Source organism: Falco punctatus (genome assembly GCF_963210335.1).
Source record: "Falco punctatus genome assembly, chromosome: 8".
Classification (NCBI taxonomy): Eukaryota; Metazoa; Chordata; class Aves; order Falconiformes; family Falconidae; genus Falco; species Falco punctatus.
This window is the reverse complement of record NC_137588.1, coordinates 57390630-57413053: the sequence shown is the minus strand read 5'-3', so window position 1 is coordinate 57413053 and position 22424 is coordinate 57390630. Positions and strand designations below refer to the sequence as shown.

General features: G+C 53.1%; 1 protein-coding gene across 5 annotated transcripts in view; it reads left to right on the top strand.

Annotated features, from left to right (window-relative positions):
• LARP1 (La ribonucleoprotein 1, translational regulator) overlaps positions 1–22424 on the top strand; it is a 47673-nt gene that overhangs the window by 13034 nt on the left and 12215 nt on the right. For 2 of the 5 annotated variants that reach the window (XM_080398147.1, XM_080398149.1), the window contains 7 exons: positions 3961–3987; positions 17675–17736; positions 19374–19439; positions 20227–20398; positions 20988–21119; positions 21275–21424; positions 22135–22297. In XM_080398147.1, the coding sequence (XP_080254273.1) occupies positions 3961–3987; positions 17675–17736; positions 19374–19439; positions 20227–20398; positions 20988–21119; positions 21275–21424; positions 22135–22297 (772 nt within the window). The remainder of the gene's footprint in view (positions 1–3960; positions 3988–17674; positions 17737–19373; positions 19440–20226; positions 20399–20987; positions 21120–21274; positions 21425–22134; positions 22298–22424) is intronic. The other 3 variants (XM_080398148.1, XM_080398151.1, XM_080398150.1) reach the window with 3 other exon arrangements.

Here is a 22424-nt window from a genome sequence, read left to right as displayed (position 1 = left end):
GCAGTGTGCTTCTGCAGTGAGTGGGGCGAGCAGCAGAGGGGAGATGAGGGCTCACAAATGGGGTAGCCTTTCTGGACCTGTCCCAGATACCTGAATAGCAATGGTGGCCAGGTAGCCCCTGGGGAGGGGTTATGTGTGTGGATGCATCAGCTTTTCTCTTTAAATGCCCCATTTTAGCATACAGCCTTCTCCTGCATATAAAAATACCATCAGGCAAAAATTGGGAATCTGTATCCACCCCCCAGCACAACCTAAAATGAGGACGACTGCCCTCAATTTACTCGTGTCTCCTGGGCTTTTTGTGCAGCAAGTCCGGGTATTGGTTTTCAGAGCAAGCACCTCTGTACCGTGTCTGCACCCTCACGTGACAGTCCTGAAAGGGATGCTCTGCGCCCGTCCCGACATCCTGCCAGCTGCAGCATGCACCCTTGACCTCCTCCTGCTCGCTCCTTCCTCCACCCCACTTTACTGATAACAGGGAGATTCATGAAATGTGTTTTCTGCTGAGATGTTGCAGGCTGTAGGGATAACCTACAGAGCTGAGGAGGATGTTAAAGGGCTTGGGATCTTCATCTAAACAGAGGGGTTCTGATGCCCACAGGAACCAGTGATCTCTTCGTTGTAGCACCAGTCTCTGCCGAGCCAGGCGCCTGGCTCGGCAGAGACTGGTGCTACAACGAAGAGATCACTGGTTCCTGTGGGCATCAGAATCCCTCTGTTTAGATGCCAAGTCTTTCTGGTTTTGGGCCCATGCTGAGAAACAAAGTGTCTGCATGCAAGAAGGGGAAGGAAACGTGAGACCACAGGGCCCAAATTTCATGGGTCTTCCTTGCTTGCATGGCGGTATTGTTACTTCTTGCTCCTTCACATTTGGCTGCCTGGGGGCTATTCCGTATTGGTCCAGCTCAGCAGGCTGGACTTGGCTGGGTGGTGGCATGCAGGCAAGGGCAGAGCAGCCTGGCTCCCACATAGGGAGTGCCTGCTGCCGGCAGGTGGATGGTCAGGTGGTGAAGAGCAGCTGTGAAGCATCATCCTCTGCAGCATCTGGCCTCTGTCAGGATACCTGGCATCAGGGTCCCTTGGGGGGAAGCAGGTGGGAAAGCAGTGTGTGTGGTGGGAGGAATCGGTGAGGCTGGTTTGCTGGCTTTGGCTTTCTGTGTTGGGACTTTGCTTGATCAAAATCACAGCCTGGTCTCTGTCCCTGGGTCCTTGGTGTTTGATATTTTTTTTTTTTGCCTTGGGAGTGCTGGGAAGGGAGCCGACCTGGACAGACATCCTGCAGTGTACTGAACGGGCTCCTTGGAGAGCAGCCCTAGGGGTTTCTCTTTGCCCTGCCGGCCACATGCATTTCTGCCTCCTTCCCTGACATGGCTTTCTGGGAAAAAGAAAGTGCTGCCTGATTTAGACCTCTCTTGGGCACCACAGGTGCTGCCCTTAATTGGCAGGCTAATTTCTAATCTAGTCACTTGTGCTTGCAAGGGAAGAAGGTGTCCCAAAGGGTTGTTGTGCCTGGCGGTCCCTGACCAGCCCTGCCTGATACATGTCCTCCCAGCAACTGTGCTTTTCAGAAGAGCAAGTCCTGCAGACTGACTGCTCTGTGCTGCCTGCAAACCCAGTGCTCTGGGTCTCTGCTGTGAAGAGCCTGGAGTCAAATCTGTATTATTTATAGGTGTGATGAGTTGGACAAGCTCAGTCTCTTCCAGATGAGAGGACTGAGGATTGGAGGCACGTGTTCTTCCTCAACAGGAGTTGTATTGGCTGACCTCGAGGTGAATGTGAGCAATATCTGCCCCTGGCCATCATGTGTGGTCCTTGCTTTCTACTGACCTAAGCCACTGAGGAGTTTCCACTGCTTTTCTAGTAAATGTGGTGGCAGATCTGCTGTCGGGTTGTGGCTGAGCTCAAAGAAGCCAGGAGAACCTTTTTGCGCATCTCTAGGGCTGGACGAGGCAGTGGGGAATATAGCGGTGAGCTGAGCAGAGGCCTTGAGGGCAGTGCAAGCTTGGGGTTGCAGCAGTGGCATGACTGCTGGGAGACATCCCTGGGGGGTCACCTGCAGTTACTACACGGTCTGGTGGCAGTTGTGGTTTCTAGAAGTGGGTAGCCCGGACCTCTTGTGGATGGATGGCTGGTCGTGCAGATGGCTGGCCAGGCTGTGGTGTGTGTTTGATGAGGAGCTGGCTGGACAGCCTAGCGCGAATGCAAACTGGAGAACTGCACCTGGTGGAGTATAGCAAGGGTTGTCAAGGCTGGTAGTTCTTGGCTGGCACAAAGGAGTTCCTTTTCTCAGCCATTGTAGTAGCATTGTTATTTTATTTTGGTCTTTGGTAATAGCCAGTAGAGCTAGCTGGTCGAAACCAGTGCTTCCACCTTGTTCAGCTGTGGAGAAGCTGTCTAGGAGTTGCTCTAGTAGGGAAATGCAGAAAATCCCTCTCGTTTGGGACCTGTTAGATCAAGTACAGAGTGTCTCTGCTTGCTGTTGTAGGAGCCTGACCTTGTCAGCAACGATCACAGAAATAAGAGATGTTTAGATGCACTTGGGTGATATGGTGGAGGATTGCAATAGAACATGCAGTCTGCATGTTCTGGATCTGCCAGATCCAGACTGGTGCTTGGAGGCTTTTGTGTATGTGTTGGGTTTTCCCTGAGCTTGTGCCTTCAGCATGGCCACAGACCATAACCCTGTGTAACAGCAGAGGGAGGTCTTTTGGGATTGGTGGGGATTTTTTTTGGTCCTTTTGCTTCTGCTGCTCTTACATGGGAGGAAAGCATTCCTGCCTGAGGATGCTTTGAACGTGGTGCACCATCAAAGGTAGAGAAATAGGAGTTCCTTTGGTAGAGGCGTGCTTTTGCTGTTTCTGCATTGGTTGAGCCCAGGCCAGAGGCCATTGCCCTGTCCAGGGAGTAGTCCTTGCTGCAACTCTTGTGACTTCCCAGCTGACTGTGTGTTTGGGGTAGCTGATAAGCAGGAGCTAGGGGCCTGCCCCTGTCCTAGGAGGACCTTGCCTTGCTGGCAGCCTTCTTCTTCCAAGTTCCTTGGAGGAGAAAGTGTATTGCTCTCTCAAACACGCTGTTTTCATGGGTTCTGGGATAGCTTTTATCAATGGGGTTTCTTGACATCTGTCCTGCATGTTCCTCAAAAGAATAAAACTTTCATCTGATCCTTCCAGCTGCTTGAGTAAATATCTTCCCAGCAACAAATAGGGTCCTTCAGGAGAAGGACCTGTACCTCTGACTGGAAAGAGCTTGGGGGGTTGGGAAGGCTGAGTAATCTGTTTTGGGATCTGAACCCCTCTAGACTCGGGCAGCTGTGCACAACGGGCTGTGCTTGATGGCAGAGCCACCTGAGATGGGAAGGGGAAGGCATCTGCCCGGGGGTGGTGTGTGATGTGCCAAGGAACTGGGTGTCAATTTGGGTGATGGGTGCCTGCTTCTGCCTGTTCTCTGGTATAGGTGTTGTGTTGGAGCTGGGCATGGCTGTTGATGTCCCTTGTAGCTGTGAAACCCAAGAGCCATCAGGAAAATGCTCACTTTGCTTTTGCTTTGGCTGCCACCTGTGCTTCCTGGCCGGTCACAGTGTTAGATGTTTTCTGCAGGTTTCCATTTGATAATGCTGGCCAGGGGGAGCGTGGGGATGCCACCAGCTAGCTCACTGTGTGGATCTTTGTACGTGTCAACAAGCTCTATTGCTCACTGCTGTTATAAGCCAATGTAGAAAGTTGTTCATTGAGAGCAATACATTCAGGTAAACATAGACTCCTTCAAAATCTTTCTTGCAGTAAGTGGTTGAATTGAGGTGGGTTCCAAGCTGGATTGATGTTTAACTTGGGACACTAAGAAAATACTTCCTCTGTTTAGCTAAAGCAAACGAGTAAAAGAGGAGGGACCTTTTAAATATGATTCGTGCTCCAGCTGCAATCAATACTGATTTGTCTTTTTTTTTTTTTTTCTCTTTTACAGATATATTTCCAACTGACGGCCAGTCTGGTATGTATTAATGAAAAATGGAGTTCTTCAAACCTCCCTCTCCTATGCCTTCCCTGCATTTCTCTTTCTGCAGAGTCAGCGCTAACCAGATTAGAAGACTGGTACAAGAATTTGCAACACACAGTAATTTAAAAAGCAAAAAATGCAAACCATGCAAAAACGTAAACAAAAAAAAATTCCTCAAAAAGAACCCAAACCAGAAAAGCCCCTCTAAATATTTGGCCATTCTTGTATGGCAGTGGCACATTTTATGCTTTCATGTAGTGGTGACTGCAACTGCTAGAAGGTTACCTTCTTCCTGTACGTTGTAGCATGGCAAATTTGAGTGTCCAGAGTCAAAGAATTTGGGAACTTGCACATCTTGATCTTCACAGGTAACTGAAAGCATCAGTGTGTGACGATGCAAATGTAACTTGGAATTGCAGCTGTTGGTCTGTAGGTTAGTTGTATACAGCTTGATGTCCGTGAGCCTGAAAGTGTACAGTTGAATTTGTAATACTTTGAAAAGATGCAGACTTGCCTCTTGGCTTGTTTAGTCTGTGTGTTGCTGCTGAGTGTCGATGTTAATGACAGCTGAAATGCACTGACAGCAACACAGAATGGAAGACCGATGAAAACTTCCTGGCCCCAGTAATACATGCAGGCTTGCTAGGAGGGACCATGTAGAAGTGGACTGGGGCACGAGGAAGGGAGGGAGGGGATGTTACTCTGGATGCAGGTCCCAAATCAGGAAGAGGATGTAGTTTTTAAGAGGATTCACTGATTATATCAATTCTTGCCTTTCCCAAACTGCCGGGAGCCCTTTGTCCAGGTTGATGTTGAAGTGCCAAGAGTGAAGGAAAGGTTTATGCTTTCCCCAGTGATACCAAGACCAGTCAGTAAGGTCCTGATGTCTCAGAGCTGTAGTGCCTTGTGGAGATCGCCCATAGCAGAGGCACTGGGAATGGGGTTCAGTGCTGGGCTTGGCCTTGTGCAGTCTTAGGCACGTCACTGTGTCCACCTCCTACCTGCATCTTTGAGTTGACGTGATAGTGTGAGGATAAATCGCTGCTGATCGTGGAGACGTTGCATCATCAGGATTTGGAAGTATGGAAATCTACTCCATTGTCTTAGAGCTGATTTCAGTAAAAATAACTCACTGGTTTTAAGCGGTGTGATGTCACTTTGGAGACAGTGTAATTTGACTTCACGAACTGAACAGAGGGCTGGAAGTCATGTGTATGTATGTGTTTCCAGAGCTCTAGCCAGCAAACGAAGCTGTGGTGTAGAACTAGATCCACTGAACTAGATCCACTTGCAGAAGATGCCTCTATGGTGTTGGAAAAGTAACCCAAGTAGTAACCCAATCCATTTCCATTTGTCTTCCATGATTTTTCTTGCTTTCAGAACGTGTGTGAGAACGAAACAGTAAGACTCATTTTGAAGGAGCAAAGATGTATTTCCATGTGTTGAGTTAGTAAGAGGCTTTTCTCCACCCTGCTGAAGATCTGCCTTCATCAGGTGTTGGGCTTTGTCTGTCTGAGCTGCAGACTCAGAGATGTCCTTTGGTTGGCACAACTCCATCCTGTGTTCTCTGGGTGGTTGGGGACCTTTGCAGCTGCCTCCAGGGTGGGGCATGAGTGTGTCTGCAGCAGATGATAGCATTTCTGTAAGTGCTTGTTACGTGTCAATAGCCTTGCAGAAAACATTACCTACAGAGCTTGGGGTTTTTTTACATTTCTGTAATTATAGGAAGATAAGTGAAAGCTTAAATGGGATTCCTCTTAATAGCAGCTGCTCAGGGCACTGCACAGTCCTTTCTCATACCTTCTCCAGAGTAGCCTTAAAGCTGGTACCTTGTTTTTGTTTCCCATGCACTAAGTTTATCTGGAAGCCCTGATAAAACACAGTGAAGTGTGAAGGCAGGGTAGCACCACTGGTGGTGGGTGGCAGGCTTGCTGCTAGCATCAGAGTAGCTGTACACTCCTGAGCCTGTTGGATTTGACTCCTTCACCTCCCTTTTGTTGCTGAGGTTGTTTAATGAGTTAATTTGCTCAAGTCTGTTACTGCAAAGCACCAGGACTACTGTATCTATGTCAGTGCCTATACTTTAAGGTTAAGCTTGTAATGCCCAGTGGGTCTATGTGGCTGTTTTCCCCCCTCGGTGAGAGGTGCATTGTTCTTCCACCCCAGGAAGTAGTTGGCACAGTGGCGGAGGATGCTGAGTTTTCGGTAACAGGGTTGGGACTTGCATAGGTGGGGAGCCTGAGCCAAAAATTGGCCATTTTGTAGGCACAGTAGCTGTAGCGTGCCCCAAAGCGTGTTCCTGCTTGTTAGTGTATGGATGCTGGAGGCGTTCTGCCCTCAACCCGGTGTCACATGCAAGCACTATGGAGGTGGAAGGGCAGCAGTGTTTGCGTCCTGGTTACCTAACAGCATTTGGAAATAAAGCTGTTCTCGGAGAGAGGCGACTGACTTTCCTTCTTGTCTAGCACAGCAGTTCCTCTGTCCTCTCCCACATCCAGCAACTAGGATTTGGCAGCTGTAGGGTGCTTTTCAGAAGAAGCCACTTCAAAGCTTGTGATCCGGAGTTCAGGTGGAAAGCTGGGGGACTTCAGTGCACTTGAGCGATGCGGGGCTGTGCTTGGCAGTGTGGTGGCAGAGCAGAGGGACGGACTCTCATCTTCCCTACTTCTGCTGTTAAAGGAGGGCTGTGAGGGCACATCTCCACCCAGACCCCCGTGGATGCATTGGCTGTGAACCCCTACCCTCTGTGAGGCTGCTGATGCTGTCCATCTCCCAGGACTTGCTGCCACATGGAGTGGTGAAGTTTGCTGCCTGCTATTTAAGGAAGTACTTTTGCTTGCTTTAAATTGGCCTCCTGCTAGCTTTGTGTGCTGTTCCTGTGCCCTCCTGGCATCGTACTCTGCAGCCAGCCCTCCTCCTCGCAGTGGTGGGGGGATCCCTGCCTTTTTAGTCTCACCTCTTAAGGGGCTGCCTCTGGGTGATTTAATTGCTTTTCTCTGTGCAACTGTAACACTGCTGTGCCCTTGTTGAAATGCAGAGACCAGAGTTGACAGCAGGGTGCAGTTGTGGATGTGCTAGTATTCAGCAGAGCAGCAAGTGATGCTCTGTCTTGGTCTTGCTATTCCTGATGGCTTTTTTATTAATCTTCTGCTACGCCCTGAGCTGATCATTTTGGAGAACTGTCAGCAGTGGCTGAGATTATCTTTCTTGAGTTAAACAGTATGAAGTTTTTCGTAGAGAGATGTGGGTAATGCTCCCACTGCAAGGAAGCAGCTTTTAATCCTTTATAAAGAAAAGGAGGGGAGATGGATCTTTAAATTAGGAGAGAAAGTGCTGTGTTGTACTCTTTTTGTAGCTGAGTATTTCTGAAGGCTCACTGATAAGGGTGGTTTTACTCCTATGCTGTGTATCGAGGCAGAGGAGGCAGCCACCTGTAGCACTGGAATTAACTGGACTGGAGGGAGTGGTTTATGTAGCAGGATCCACGTGATTGTGCACTCAGGAAGGAAGTTGGCAGCATTTGTTATATCAAGCTCTTTAGGAAAAATCTTGAATTTCCCTGAGTCTAGCTTAAGGTGGGGGGACATAGGTGAGGATGTTGTATCTTGTGCTTGGAGAGTCTGCCTTGAAATCTGCTTGGCTGAGGTACGGTAATCCTTAAGTAGCAAAAAAGGAGCCTTTCTGCCTGCTCTCAAAGATTGCAAGGATATTTGGCTGCCTTGTTGTTGTCGTGGGTTAAATGCACTGGATTTGCCACCAGGAGGAAGCCCCCATACCTATGATTAGTTTAATCCAGGTGGTTACAGGACTGTAGGATTTCTTCAGCTTGTTTCCAGAGACACCCTGGTTCGTGGGTGATCTAGGTCTGGCCTCCTGAAATTCCTGGGAATGTTTGCTGCATCTGGTCCTACCACCAAATCGCTGTTGCTTTCCCCTGCCCCAAGAGATGGGGCTGGATTTCTGCCTGGTGGTGGCTTTGTCTTCCTTGGCCTCACAAGCTGAGCTGCTGCTCAGTCTCCTTTTGTTACATGCATGCAGGGAGGCAGGTTTGCAGCTGACCTGGTGCAGGCTTTGAGGGCAAGGTCTAGCTGTTGCTTTGCAGGTGGCCACTGCGAGGGGACACGCTGGTCCTGTAGAAGTACCCAGCGTCGGGTACAGGAATCACAGTAGGGATCAACTAGGAATGATGTTACTTAAATTACATCACGGTCTCCTTTCTAGAAACCCAGTCTCTGGCTCCCCTTTGAGATGACAGTTTTTCCACAGGCACGTTTTGTGCAGAATTTGCGCCTTTGCCTTGTGTGACCCCTCGCCCCCTCCACTGGCATGGGCAGTGGGAGCTGCACAGCTCCCTCCTAGACAGTGCAAATGCTCAAGAGCTGGAGGGTCTCACGGCAGGCGCTTGGCTCTCAGTTCCTGTCTCTTCGTTGTTAAATATTTACAGTGAGACATACCAGATGCTTCTCAGGAAGGGTTTTGTCAGCTTCCAAGTCCCCAGATGCAGCTGCACAAGAGGCTGATGGCCATTAAAGGGATCACGTCAGTGTGATGCCCTGGGTTGAGCAGCAATGTGGTGACTTCTCGCTCATGCTACGGGCACTGCTGGTTGTGCTGTCTCATCAGCCCCAGCGGGATGCGGGCGGAGAGCACCCCTCTGCTGATGACAAGAGATTAATGATGTCTGGTCCTCCGGCTTTTTTTTCCTTCTCCTTGGAAGCTTTTCCACTGCAGTGGGAGAGGGAGCGGGTGATGCTTTTGGCTTTTATTGCCACACAGCTTTTATATGGGACCTTCTCTCTGCAGCAGCGGCATCCATATGTGACTGCTACATGGCTGCCTCTGCTCCCTCTCTGTTCTCGGCATGGCTGTGTCTGTCTTGGTCGCCCAGCTACCCTGCGGAGAGAGGGGTGCGCTGATCCAAGTGAGGCAAACTCGGTCACCAGCTCTCGGCATCGCCAGCCCTGGGTGTGCAGAGGCCAGTAGCTGAAGCATCACTGCTGAATGCCACTGGTCAGGTTCCCAGTGTGCCTCCTGCTTTCAAGATAAGGTCCAGGACCTTGGGCTGGGCCCTGTTTGTTGCTCGTGGTGCTTATCAGTTTTTGTGGCTGACAAGGTGACCTGCCACACAGCACTGAGGATAGGGAGGGAAGGTCCCCCTGGCCCAGGTTGCACGCTGGGCTGGCCCCCCAGGACAGCCTGTGCATGTGCACATACACCAGGCTCGCTCCGTGCTGGGCATCCCCATCTCGCACCCCCATCTCGGTGTCACAACTCCTGCCTGGATGAGGGACTGTCCGGGTGCTGTGGAAGTAGGATCTCCGGACGTGGCAGGTCTGCTCCTCCAAGGGGGGGCCAGGGAGGGGCGGGCTCACTAGGTCATCGTTTTTCCAACTAAATATAGTTGCTCGTGCTTTCATAAGGCTGGGATTTTTGCATCACGTGACTGTCTTATCCCTCCCGGCCAGCAGTTGGTCAGAGTAGGGGATCGTGTGTCTGAATGGGTAATAATTAACTGTTAACTAGCTTTTCATTAGAGCCTGGCAGAACAGGCAGAGCGGTGCAGCAGAGGTAAGCGGGAGTGGAGGAAGCTGCTCCTGGTCCCTCCTGGAGGGTGGACACCCTCTTTTAATTTGCAAATTGCTTGCCCCCAAAGGTGAGTGGCTTGGGGTTTTTTTTGCTGTGTTTTAAAAGTTGTGAGTCCTGCCATGCCTTGTGCGTCCATCCTTGCCGTCCTGTAGTTCCTGCTCGTGTCACCCTTCCCTCCCCCACCACTGATTTTTTTTTTTTTTTTTTTTTTTTTTTAACCTTAGGTCATGAACTATTAGCTGGTCTCCAAGCCAGCTTGGAGGAGGGCCTGACCCTCTGGCTCCTCCACGATTTGGCCTGCCCGCATGCCCCAGGTCGGTGCAGCCTTGCCTCGGCTGCCCTTCTCTCCCAGCACCGAGGTGTCCTTGCTGTGCCTTGCCACCCTGAGCGGCAGCTGGATCAACTTGTGCCTTTTCTCAGGGGCCCCAGCCCACCCGTGACACACTGACGCCGTGTTTGCCTGGGAGCGCTGCTGGCTTTTCCCACCCCTCTCCCTGAACCTTTTAACCTGACAGAGTGTTTGCAGGTGTCCTTGGAGGCTGCTTTTCTCTCTTCTGTGATGGCAGAAGAAAATGCTCTGCTGGCTGGAGACTTGTCTGCACCAGACAGCCTGGGTCAGGCACTGGTGCTGGAACAGCCTCTTCTGCAGGGATGGTGGGGTGACGGGTGCCTTTCTCCCTGCGCAGGGAAAGCAGGGTGGCTCAGCAACTAAGGGGGGCCTGATCTAACCCGGCTTTCTCATTTTGACAGTTTCTGGAGTGTGGTCAGCTGGGTGACCTTGGCTGTGTCCCCAGTGCAGTGTCTCCTGGGATCTGGGAACCATTGGCTTCCCAGCAGAGACCCCTTAGTTTAGTTTCCTTTAGGAACCTGGGGGGGGTGGGGTCCTGTGCAGCCTCATTCCGCGTGAACCTGGCATCTCAGGGGGAGGGGGGGGTGTCAGCGTGGTGGTGTGAGCATGGATAGTGTGTCAAAAGTTTCCTAGAAATCCTCTTCAGGGAAAAGCATTGCTTGAAAAGGCAGTGGAAAGATGTCACTCGCCCTTGAGAGAGTTCATTTGCTGCCTTGTAATAGCAGCCGTCGGTGCCAGGAGGAACCCGCAGTGCCCTCCCTGACGCCGTTAACGTTAGAAATGCCCGTTACGCCCGTCGGCGTTTCTGAACCCACTCCTTCTGGAGCGTAGCTTGGCCACGAGTTGAAAGTTTCTGTCTTGGACTGGGAGGCTGCAGGGAGGATGGCTGTGTATCTTTGGTAATGGTAAGTCCAGGTCCTTCCTGCCCCTCATTTGCCCTGAAAATAAGTCAGACCCTGCAGATAACTTGTGTGTGTGGAGCTTGTAACAGTTATGTGCGTTTAAAAAGCAATACTGTTTGTCAGCTCCCTGTGACCAGCGCTGTTACGAGCGGTGTCCCTGCTTGCTCTGAAGGTCTCCGTGCAGGACTGCGCTGCCAGTGGGGTGGGGTCAGCAGAGAGACAAGCTCTGCAAGTGTCTTGAGTGGCTTTACCTCCCCCTGCTCCAGGGCTGCTTTAGGACTATCCGCTGAGGGATGCGAGGGCTTGAAGAGCTGGGACTGCAACTCAGGTGCCCACATTCCCAGCCCGTGATGGTGCTGTCCTGGCACGCTGTATTGAACCTGCCTGTACCCCTGGCCTTTCTCCTTGCACTCTTCCAGGACAAACTGCCGAGCTCTCGGAGCCTGCCTAGGACATCCAGGTGGGAGTATTCTCATGCTCTCTGTGGAGCTGTCAGATGCCCTTTTTGAAGTTATTTTTAGCAACTGATCTTTGCAGCAGTTGCAGAGCTTATATTGCAGAGAAGTGTAGGCAGCTCCCTGCTTCCTTTGCTGTTAAGAGTAGGGCTTCTAAGGTGGAGCTGCCTGCTGAGGAGCTGCAGAAAATTGCTGGGAAGGCTTTGAGCCACGGTGCCTGCAGCTTCTCTTGCTCCTGCTGAACAGGCTTCCCACATGCTTTACAAGCCCAAATCCTGCTCAGCCATGCAGCTTACGGATCTCGTCTTCTGCTTGGTCTTGACTTTTGCCCATTCTACTGCACTTTTTCTTGTATGTGCAGGAAACTTTTGATATTGCAGAAGTGTTGCAGATATCCCTCTTGCCTTTGTAAACAAGGCCAGATGCTGTGCTGCCAGGTGTGAGCTGCGAGACTGTGTGCTGGAGGTGATGGAGCCAACTGTGCTTGTCTGTAGTCCCCGGGAGTGGGTGGGAGACCCTGTTGTCAAGACACTGACTCCTTTATGCTGGAAGATGTCCTTGTGATAACATCTCATTTAAAGCTGCTGGAGAACTCCCATCCAGTGCTCCCTTCATTTCCCCTCCCGTGCATACACCTCCAGTTATGACTGTGACTTGGTGGGAGGTAGAGCTGTAAAACGTTGCAAACCTAGAGGAGGTGCAGCCTGTGTGCCCAGTTTGCCCTGAACCTCGCTGGTTTTGTGTACCTTCTGATGTCTTCAGCAAAATGTGAGCCTGCCAAGCAGTCAGTGCTATAAATCCCAGGTTTTTCAGCTTGTGTGCAGAGCTGCAGAGACAAGCATTTCCCATCTCAGTCTGGCATTAGCTCTGACACATGGCCGAGGCTGGTGCTGGGAGCAGCTCCTCGGGAGACAGGCAGAGGTGGAAGCTGCACCTTGGTCTCTGGGGATGTCTACACCTCTGTCTGCACGCAGGGGTGCTACCAAATAGCTTCCTGGGAAGCTGAGGTCCCCTCCTGTCTGTCTGTGCTTCCCAGCCCCTTTACAACAAGGATGTGTTGCCCACTGCTTCTGTCTTGATGAAGAAACAGGTGCAGCTCCACAGGAGGTGGGCAGAAAGTGTTTGCCTGTCCCTCAAGGCTTCTCTGCATGTAACTTCAGGAGGGTCCTCTTCCAACAAGAAAAACTCAGCACTGCCCGCAGCAGGTGGGCTTCTGATGGGAGGAGGAAGGCTGTCGTTGGCTTGCCGGTCACAGCTGGCCTGCAGGACTGATCCTGTAAATGCCTCTGGAGAAGGTGTGGGGATGTTGGACACAGAGTTCACCAGCTGTGTCCTCTGATGGCTTGGTCAGGCTCAAATTCCAAGTCATGGCGTTTGCATGCTTGGGCAGGGGAGCCTCTGAATTGGTGTCCCCTGCTGCTGTGTGGATCGGACTGCCCTGGGAGAGAGCTTGCTTGAGGCCTGGAGGAAGGACAGGGACAGGTTTGGTGCCCTGAGTTTCTCGTGTTGGCGAGGTGGGGATACACCCTTGTTGCAGCTGTTCTCTGCTGGCTCCCGAGAGCTCTCCTTTGGGGCCAGCAAGGGGATTCGTGCAGCCACAGTGGGGTCTGGGCAGGCTTGGCAGTGGCTGGCTGCCTGTTGGGTCCCTTTTTCTCATGGGAGCTGCTTCAGATGTTGGTGCTGTCCCACCACATCTGTCCTGTGTGTCGTACCCCAGGAGGGACTCTCCTGCCCTCCTGGGAAGACTCTGGAGGAGCTAGCTCTTTCCAGGGGAAATGGCTAATTGCCAAGCTCATTTTCTCTGTCTGGACAATGTGCATGGATATACAAAATAGTGTGAGCGAGCAGTAGTTCTCTTTAAGATGTCTAATGCTTTCTGTCTTTACTCTTCCCAGAAGCTGTCATACCCGGGTGTCCCATTTTACTTCTCAGGAGGTTAATGCAATACTTTTTCTTTGCCGTGTCGTTTTGATGGGAGCACTATTCCACCTCTCATTTAGGGCTCAGCTCACCCTGGCCCCAGCTGCATTTGCTCGTTCTTGCCTAGAGAACTTGAAACAGCATTGCCAGAGCAGGTGTCCTGTCGTGTTGGTTGAGCTGTGGTCCTCGTGTGCCAGGACTGTCCCATGGAGCGTGGGAAGGAAGGAGGATTGTTTGGACGCTGTCAGGTAGCGGAGTGGATCCATGCTGGATGCATGGCTGGCTGTCCTATGCAGCACTGTCGGGCTCCTGCCAGGGCTCTGGGGAAACTGGGGATACCAGTTCAACTCTTCCAGCCCCAGTAGGACCTACAACGCGGAGCATGCGCCCCTGCCTCAGCCTCTGCAGCACAAAGTCCATGCTCTTGGCTTCAAAACTGCTTTCATCTGCAGTTTCTCCTAGGTGCCAGGCTGTGGGCTGGAGTGGCCTGGGGGCAGGCCGGCTCCTTTCTGTTGACTTGGCTGCCGGGGAAGGAGGGGTGTGCTGTGTCAGGGACCAGGGACGGACTGCATGCCTCCGGAGCTGAGGACTCTGCATTCCTGCTGGGAGCCTGGGCTGCCCTCTGAGACTGTCCCAGCTGGTGCTGGGCTGCTCTGAGCCTTTGTCTACGTTGCACAGGAGTGGTACTGTGCCAGGAGTGGGCACTACAGCTTTCTTGCTAGAGGTGCAGGTATTTCTGCTGTGTAATACCGGATCTCTGCCCAGCCCTGCAGATTTATTCCACCTCTTCATCTGCCTTCTCTAAAAATCCATTACAAGCTGCACTGGATGTAAGAAAAGGCAGGGAACATTGGGTTTGATTTTCTCAGCTAAGGTAGTAAATACGTCTTGTAGGCCAAGCTCAATGGTCCTATGGAACATGTTCCTTTTGGGAGGGGAAGGACACACACGACACGGACATTTAGGGGGGAGCTGCTGTCACCCTGGCTGTGTGGTCCTTGTGCAATGGCTCTTCTCCTTCCAGGTACAAGGAGTTTGCTCACCTGGATTCCCCTGTGAGCTTCCCGCCTCAAGGGCTGCTGTGCCACAGCCAGCTGCAGGCCAAAAGGAAAGCACAGGGTGTCTGCACAGCCTTGCCCTTCTTGGTGCTCACCAGGCGTGTTGGGGAGCGAGTGCCAAAAGCCAGCGAACGCTTTGACCGTGCCTTGGCCATGGAGGGGTTTGGCTGCAATACTGGCATTGGGGCCGTGGTGCTCCCACCTGTGCCTCGTCCCCTTGGTTGCTGAGAAATAACCTCCTCGTGGCTGGGCAACCCCATGGGCAAATGATCTGGTTCTGGCTGCAGGCAGCAGATCAAAATTCAAGACCTGCTTTTCTGTTCCTGGCTGTGCCAGCATCTGCTCTGTGGCCGCAGGCAAAGCCACTCCTTCCTTCCCTGCCCGCTGTCCCCTTGCCAGTCTCACACCGCTAAAAGCCCTGGCTCCCACTGCAGCTGTTTGTCTGTCCCCTCATATGGAGAGGCCCTGATTTTTGGTCGGAGGAATGGTCATGCAGTGCTAGTGCAACTGAAAATTGTTTACTGCCACCAAATAAATGCAAAAGAAGGTCTGTGAAATGCCAGGAGGGCTGAGACATCTGTCAGCAGCTTTTAAGGTCTCGGCTATCAACCAGGGCAGTATCTAATATCCCTTGCTAGCACTGCTTGTCCTGAGCTCTTGTGGGGGGGGGAGCAACACCCACTTGCTCCCTGTTTCCCAGGTTGATGCAGTGACAAAAGGCAGCAGGATTTTCCTGCAGGGGGTCTTGTTGGCTGTGCACCACAAGATGTGTTGCTGTCCTTACAAGGAGGGTTTTCTTCTGAAGCCTGAGCACATGGAATTAGCCTAAATGTGTTTTGGGTGGGTTGCGTTTGGTTTTTTAGACACTTGGCTTTGCTGGAGTCTCTGCAAGGGAACGTGAAGAGCAGTTTGGGGGTTGATGTCCAGGAGCTTGACTGGAGAATTGCTGCTGGGCTGGAGCTGGGGCCCTTGGTTGGGCTGGCATGCCCTGGAGGGTGCCAGGCACACACAGCTTCTGCTCACCATGGCTCTGGGCTCTGTGGATGCTGCGTTTGTCTATCCACAAGTCACAGTCTCCTGGCTTGGTCTGAGCAGTCTCCACCGTGACTTGCAGATCTTGACTCCTTCCATGCTGGTGAGAGCTGCCTGCAGCCCCTGCCACCGTGCTGGCCTGGCTGCACTCCCTGGAGCAGCCTCCCTGCCAGGCTGCAGCGCTTTGCTTTGTGTTTTGTCTTCTGCAGCACTCTGCAAATGCTAATTAGTCTTCTCAGCACCTCGGCTAGATAAGGGATCCCTGTTCCTATCTTGCAGATAAGGAAAGCAGCAGAACTTGTTTCAAACAATTTCCTCCCTCCCCCGCAAAGATGATGGGAGTCTGTGGCACCCGCCCCTGCAGCCTGTGCCCCTGCATCCCCTTTTGCTAGAGGTTGTGAGGGGGCCTCTCTATGACTGGTCCCCAAAAAAGCACGAGAACATCTATGGCCGTGAGGCTCCTGAGCTGAAGCGGCTGGAGGAAAGGGCTTGGATGCCATTGCCGCAGACCCAAGGCTGCGGTGCAGTGGGAGCAGGTGCCTGGGTGGGATGCTTGCGGTGAGACTGAGCCCTGCTCTCCTCCAGCCAGAGAGATCGGTGCCTAATCAGCCTGCAGAGCAAGTTCAGATATTTTTTTTCTGTGGTGCCAGGCATGTCAGTGCTGTCAGAGCAGGCAGGGGTGCTCCATACCTGTGGAAGTTGGGCTGGCTGTGGGTTCGTGCTGTATGTAGCGCTTGGTGCCTTTTGAAGCTATATTTAGTTGGTGACATCTGTGGGCGTTGAGTGGAGGATTTTAGGGCCTGTTTTGAAAGCACTCGCTCTTCCTACACTAGCAGGAAAGGTAGAAAGCCTTGTGGCAAGCTTTGTGCCACGGAGCCAGGATTCTCAGTGGGGTGCATGTGGAATAAATGAGGGAGACATGAGACTGCTGCTGCTCGGGGGCAGGCAGTGCAGGGGGGCTGTGGAGGTCCTGGGGGGAAAGGAGATGATTTGGAGACCTAGCTGAGAGCTTCGGCTCTCCTGGGGGTAAAATCCCTACACAGGAGCCTTGGGGAAGGGAACTGGGGAAAGGGAGCGCACATGGTTCCATCCTGCCATGTCTGACTGCTGCCTTGACACTTCAAAGCCTCTAGCTCTGAGCAAGGCTGGACCAGCAGGATGAATCACAGATTTTGAGGCTAGGAAGGAGACTGTTTTTGATCATCTAGGCAAAGTTGTCCTGCCTTACGCAGGAGATCAAAGCAAGCTTTGTGTGGAGCTGGGTAGGCTATTCAGGGTGTTTCCTGGGGCACCCCCAGATAGGCTTCGCTGTTCCTCGCCCCCTGCCCCAGTTTGGGATGCTTTGCTTTTAAACAAAGACAGTGGAGTTAGAAACGCTGGCTCCTGCTGGGTGAGTGGCACCTGGCGTGGGCTGTCCCTTGAGTCAGGGGCTAGTGGGCTCTGCTCTCCCTGCAGAGCACCACTGCCATGGAGGAGACCCTTCTTGCGGGGCTGGTTTGTGTTAGGCAGCAGCGTGCTCTTCTGTTAGACGCGGTGTGTGCCCTGCATGAGCCCGCTCCTGCTCTGGAGACCTTGCAGCCAAACCTGGGAAGGAGAAAAGTTAGATTTCTTTGTCGTCTTGTGAGGAGGTGGTGTGTGAGCAGGAGCCAAGGCAGGTCGTGGTGAGGCTGAGGTCTTGACTTGCTGCAGGTCTTGTGTGAGGTCCATGGTGGCGTGAACCCCAGCGGTTGCATTCTGATACCTAAAAGCACCCCGGAGGCACTCAAATGCCTAAATGCTTTGGGCTGTAGTAGAGTTTAGGCACTTCCCGGATCTGGCTCCTTCTGTCTGTACGTTCCCTCTCGTGAACTTGCTGCCCTGTGCTGGAATGCAGTGGAGATGGAAGCACAAGACGAGCAGCGCCCGTGTGCCACAGACTTGCGCGTCGCTCCATCAGAGCTGCCCTCTGCTCCCTGGGGAGGGCCAGCCACACCGGCGCGGTGATGGGCATTGCCTGTTCAAGGGCATGTTTGTTTTGCTGTATGTAACAGCAGATCAGGTTCTGCATGGCGCTCTACCGAGCGAGCTGAAGCCCTTGCCACCCCTCCTCCCTGGCTAGCAAGACCAAGTCGGGAGGGCTGAGCTACGTCAGGGAGTGCCTTCCTGTGGTGGGATGGGGTTAAAGGTCCATTTCTTGGTCACCTGGATTGATCAAGGTTTTTCTGATATTGATGGGGCCCTTTCAAGACCCACATCAGAAGCTGGTTCTATTCGTTCTCCGTTCACCTCTTTCTGTTAGACCCCCTTTGCTGAAGGGGCAGCTGGCTTGCTTCCCTCCAGAGCTAACACTTCCACAACCCTCAGCTGTGTTTTAACAATTTTGTTCTCCTCCTCTTGCAGAACACACAACTCCTGCGAAAGTGGTGAGGGCTGCCAACCCGAGACAGCGGAAGGGAAGCAAGGTAAGGCTGTGCCTGCTGTCCCCCTTGCTGGCCTCCAGCTTCTGGTGCAGTTGTCAGTGCTGCATGAGCATCTTGAGGATCTGGTGAGCAGACCACTTCCTCACAAGCGTGGTTGTGGAGGGGTTGACGTGCTGGTCTGGCTGCTTGCAAGAGCATGGAGGAGAACATCCTAATTCTTCAAGTCTCCTCTTTAGCACTTTAGTGGTTTTGCACGCTGCCTGGGCTGGTGTTATGCCCAGCTGGGCTAGGGGAGACTTCACCTCCGTCTTGCAGGGAGGCACTTGGAGCACAGTCCTGCATGTGGAAAGCTTCTCCCGGTGCCCCAAGTCCCTTATGGGCTTAGCCAGTGCCCTGCTCCGTAGTGCAGACATGGGGGCGGTGTGATGGAGCAGTGTGTCTGCAGTGCAGGTCCGTCCTTCTTCCCTGTGCAATCTGTTCTTTACTGGCACACAGAGAGCCAGGGTAATTGGTTTCAAACAAAGCAACTCCTTTGGAGGAATCAGGGCAATCTGTTCCAGGAGATCAACATATGATGGAGGGACAGTTGCTTCTGAGGATGTTGCATGCAGCTGGGGCACAGCTAGGGACATGGGCTGTTGGTGTTGGCTCCCAGCAGCCAGTGAAGACTCATCTGAAACTTGATGTGACTTTTCTTATCTGTTCCATCTCAGGGAGGGGAGGGCCCTGGAGATGGAAAGTGTTCCTGCCTGTGAAACAGGCATGGCCCTGCACTGGAAGTGGTTTTGCCAGGAAACCTGCCTCCTGGGGAGAGTAGCATGGCACCTGAGTGTAGAGATGTCATTTCCTGAGGGACTTGGTGACTCCAAGTTAATTTAGAAATAATAACCCCCCCAAGGGCAAGGAGGAGTTTCTGTGCCCAGATAAACTCGGTGCCCAGCCGTGATTGATCATGTAGCTGGGCAGCTGTGCGTGTCCTTTCCTGTCTGTCCTGCAGGTCCTCTGAAACCTGGGGCAGGTAGAATTTATAGTAATGGCCAAGTAATTTATTCAGCATAGAAGTGACTGGTGGTCCCACATGTGGCCATGGGGTGTCCGAAACGAGGAAGCTCCCTACCATCAAATACCAGCTTGAATTTTTCTACCAATTCTACGTGATCCCTTTTCCCTTTGCTTTGCGGTTGCCAGCACTCGGTTGCTGTTGGGTGCTCAGTGAAGCTGTGCCTGGCTGTAACCTGCTGCTAGGAGAGACTGCTGCTTTAATGGGATGTAGTTGCTCCAGGTGGATTTAGGATGCTGAAAGCTACGTGCTTTCCCTGTCCAAGGGATGGTGCCTATGATGAGTGAGTGACCCTGGTCAACTTGGCGCCAAATACTTCTGCTGGGGCAAAACGTTTGGTGGGAGCTGGGGGGCTGGTAGCAGCCTCATTACAATCCCTGACAGACAAAAACTTGTCTGCAATTTATTTGGGATTAATTTGGGGGCCCTGCTTGGGTGGGGAAAGGGGCTGTGTATATGCAGTTCGAGTGTTGCCCCCCAGGCTCCCAGGGACAGCCACCCACAGGACAGCCGTGGGTGGGTGGCCGTGACAGTGTGGCTAGAAGGGCTTCTGGCTATGGAAGCGGGGAATGGCACCTGCAGCTTGTGCACTAACAAGACTTTTCTCTTTGGATACAAGGTTGGGGACTTCGGTGATGCCACAAACTGGCCAACACCTGGAGAAATAGCCCACAAGAGTGTCCAGGTGAGAACACAAAATCAGTCAGATGAGCAGGATGAGGCCCTTGCGCACCTCCCCGTCCCTCTAAGAAGCAGTGGCTGAGCCAGGCCGTTTGGGGTGCTGAGTGCCAGTGTGGAGGCAGCCAGGAATAGCGTGCAGGGGATTTCCTTTTAGGGCTGCCCTGCACATTGGGCTCCTTCCCTCACTGCTATTCTGGGAGCCTGGAGCCCGGTCTGAACCCCTGGGCTGGGTAAAGCAGGTAGGGCAGCTCGGACCCACTCTCCTCAGGGCTGCTCACTGCAAGGAGGGGCCTGGGCAAAAGTCAGGACTTCCACAGGAGAAACTGAAAATGCACGAGAAAGGGCTGGTGTGCCCGAGGGCTGTGGCCTTCCTCTTGTGCTGCAGACGTGGCTGTTGTTGAAACTTTTCTATTTTTGGGTGCTGCTTTGCCAGCTCCTGGCTGGCTGTCAGGGCATGAGGGTCACTCACCCATTTGCCATTGGGGCAGTCTGGTCCCTTGTAGGACACCCCATCCAGGAGCACCAGGCCTCCCTGACAGTCCATCTCAGTAACTTCTGTGCCTGGGGCTTGTCTTGGCTGGAGCACTTCCTAGCATCCGTAGAGGCCCTTGCCCTGCTTAGACATAAGCCCATCCCCAGGAACCATACAGCTCTGAGAGGCACGGAGCAGGGATGCTTCCAGCCTAGGGCAAGGTCCTCCTGTTCCTGCTCCTGCTGGAACAGTTGGGTTCTGCCTCCAGCTCTTCGTTTCACCCACCTCTGACATCTTTCCCGCACTGGTGTGTCTCCAGCAGCCACACAAAGCACCATCCCTCCGGAAACTGCCTGTCAAGAAAGACATGAAAGAGCAGGAGAAAGGGGATGGGAGTGACAGCAAAGAGAGCCTGAAAACCAAATCAGATGAGTCTGGGGAAGAGAAGAATGGTGACGATGACAACCAGAAGTCAGCCCAGAAGAAGAAAGGTAAGGGAAGGCCTGATGGGGACAGTTCCCTGTGCTCAGCCTGTGTTGCTCTCTGCAGCGCACATCCTGGTGGAAGTTTCCACTGCCTTCCTGGGAGCCTTGCTGCAGGACATCATCCCAGCACAGGGCCAGCTGCGGTGAAAAGATGTTTGCAGGCTTCAAGGGGGCAAAGTGTCATTTTTGTGGAAGCAGGTGGAGCAGGGCCCAAGTAGGGGCGTTGACTGGGAGGTGTGGCAGTAGTTCCCTCCCAGGTGCGCTCTGTGGTGGCACAGAAAAGCCCCTGCCTGTGGGTTGCATCAGCCGTGGCTGACACGTGAGCTCTGTCTGGGCTGAGCCTCAGTGAACAGAAAGGGGCAGAGGAAGGACAAGTGCTGTGAAGCAACAGGGGAGTTTTGTGTTATGTCCCTTTGCGTCCAAGAATCCCAGTTGGAGCCTTTCTGCCTGGAGGGATGTGTGAGGACAGGGTTGATCCGAAAGGCCCTGCTGCTTTCTCTCCTCCGTTTGTGGGGGCTGTGTGGCACGGGGGGGCTGCAGGGGAGGAAGCAGACACACTGAACCTGTGTCACACCCAAACCCTGTCCTTTTGCAGGCAACAAACACAAGTGGGTCCCTTTGCAGATAGACATGAAGTCAGAGGTGCCAAGGGACAAAACGGCGTCTCGGAACAACCGGCAAAACGAGCAGCACAGGCACCCCTCCAACAACCGCAGTGAGCTGAAAGGTGGGGGCTCAGGCTGGGCACCCGCTCTCCCTGCCCTGGCCGTGGGGCAGAGCAAGCCATGATGCCCAGGCACGGCGTGGGGCAGTGGGCTCACTCCAGGGAGGTGCTTCCATCCTGTAACACTCCTTCTGTCTCTCCTTCCCTGTCTGCTGCAGGCTGGCACCCCGACAACAAGCACGAGCGCAGCTGGCAGGACCACGATGAAACCTCCAGCGTGAAGAGCGAGGGAGGAGCTGTGCGAGGGACCTTCCGGGGCCGAGGCCGGGGCCGTGGCAGGGGCCGTGGCCGGGGCAGAGGTGATCACTGTATGTGTGGTCTTGTGGTAGTAGGGAGAGAACAGAGCATGTGCCAAAGTGTGCAGGCCTCTGTGTGTGTGAGATCTGGGGGTCCAGGGTGGGCCGGGGAGAGGGCATGACGCTGTAGGGATACAGGGGAATATTGTGGCTGGTCATCCCAGCTGGTAACTTGAGCTTCTTTTATTAAAAGCGAATTATTCTTACTAGTGTTTTAATACAGGGAAATGTCTTTCTGCTACTCGGGCCAAGCGCTTCCACCTGTTTTCTGCCCCTTGCAGTACCCCTGCTTGCAGGACCTGAAGCATGCTGATGCTTGTGTAGGCTTTATGTCCTGTTGAGAGCCAAGCAGAAGTCATGGCTTGGATGCGAAAGAGCATCTGCACTGGCGTTTGACAGGGCAGTGCTGTGCTAAACCCAGGCACAGCTTCGCTGTAGGGCCTTTGTGTGTCACCTGGGCTGCTCAGCTCTCCTGGGTAAGAGGGCTCCCGGCCTCTCTGTGGCTTGGTGTGTTAAAGCTTTACTGGGATCCCTTCTGCAGCAGGGGCTGAGAGCAGGAGGAGGGTGGATGTGGACAAGTGATGTGCCATTGTGGGCTGCCATAGGGGCCACAGGAACAGTGCAGAAGGAGCTGTTTGGGCAGGAGTCTGGCCCCGTCCGGCCATGCAGCCCGTCTAGCAGGTCCCAGGGGCTCTGTGCTGACCCTTGCTGGTGTCCCACAGGGCACTTTGACTACCAGTATGGCTACCGGAAATTTGAGGGCTCAGATGGCTCCCGCACCCAGAAGTACGCTAGCAACATCACTTACTACTTCGACAACATCAGCAGCGCCGAGCTTTACAGCGTGGACCAGGAACTACTCAAAGACTACATCAAGCGGCAGATGTAAGCACTACCTCTTCTCCTTGTCTGAGTGTTGGTCGTTGGTGGGATGTTCACAGATGCCATCCCCAGAGGCTGCATAGCTAATCCCGTGGGTAGGGACAGAGCCGAGGTGTGTTGGCTCTGTGCC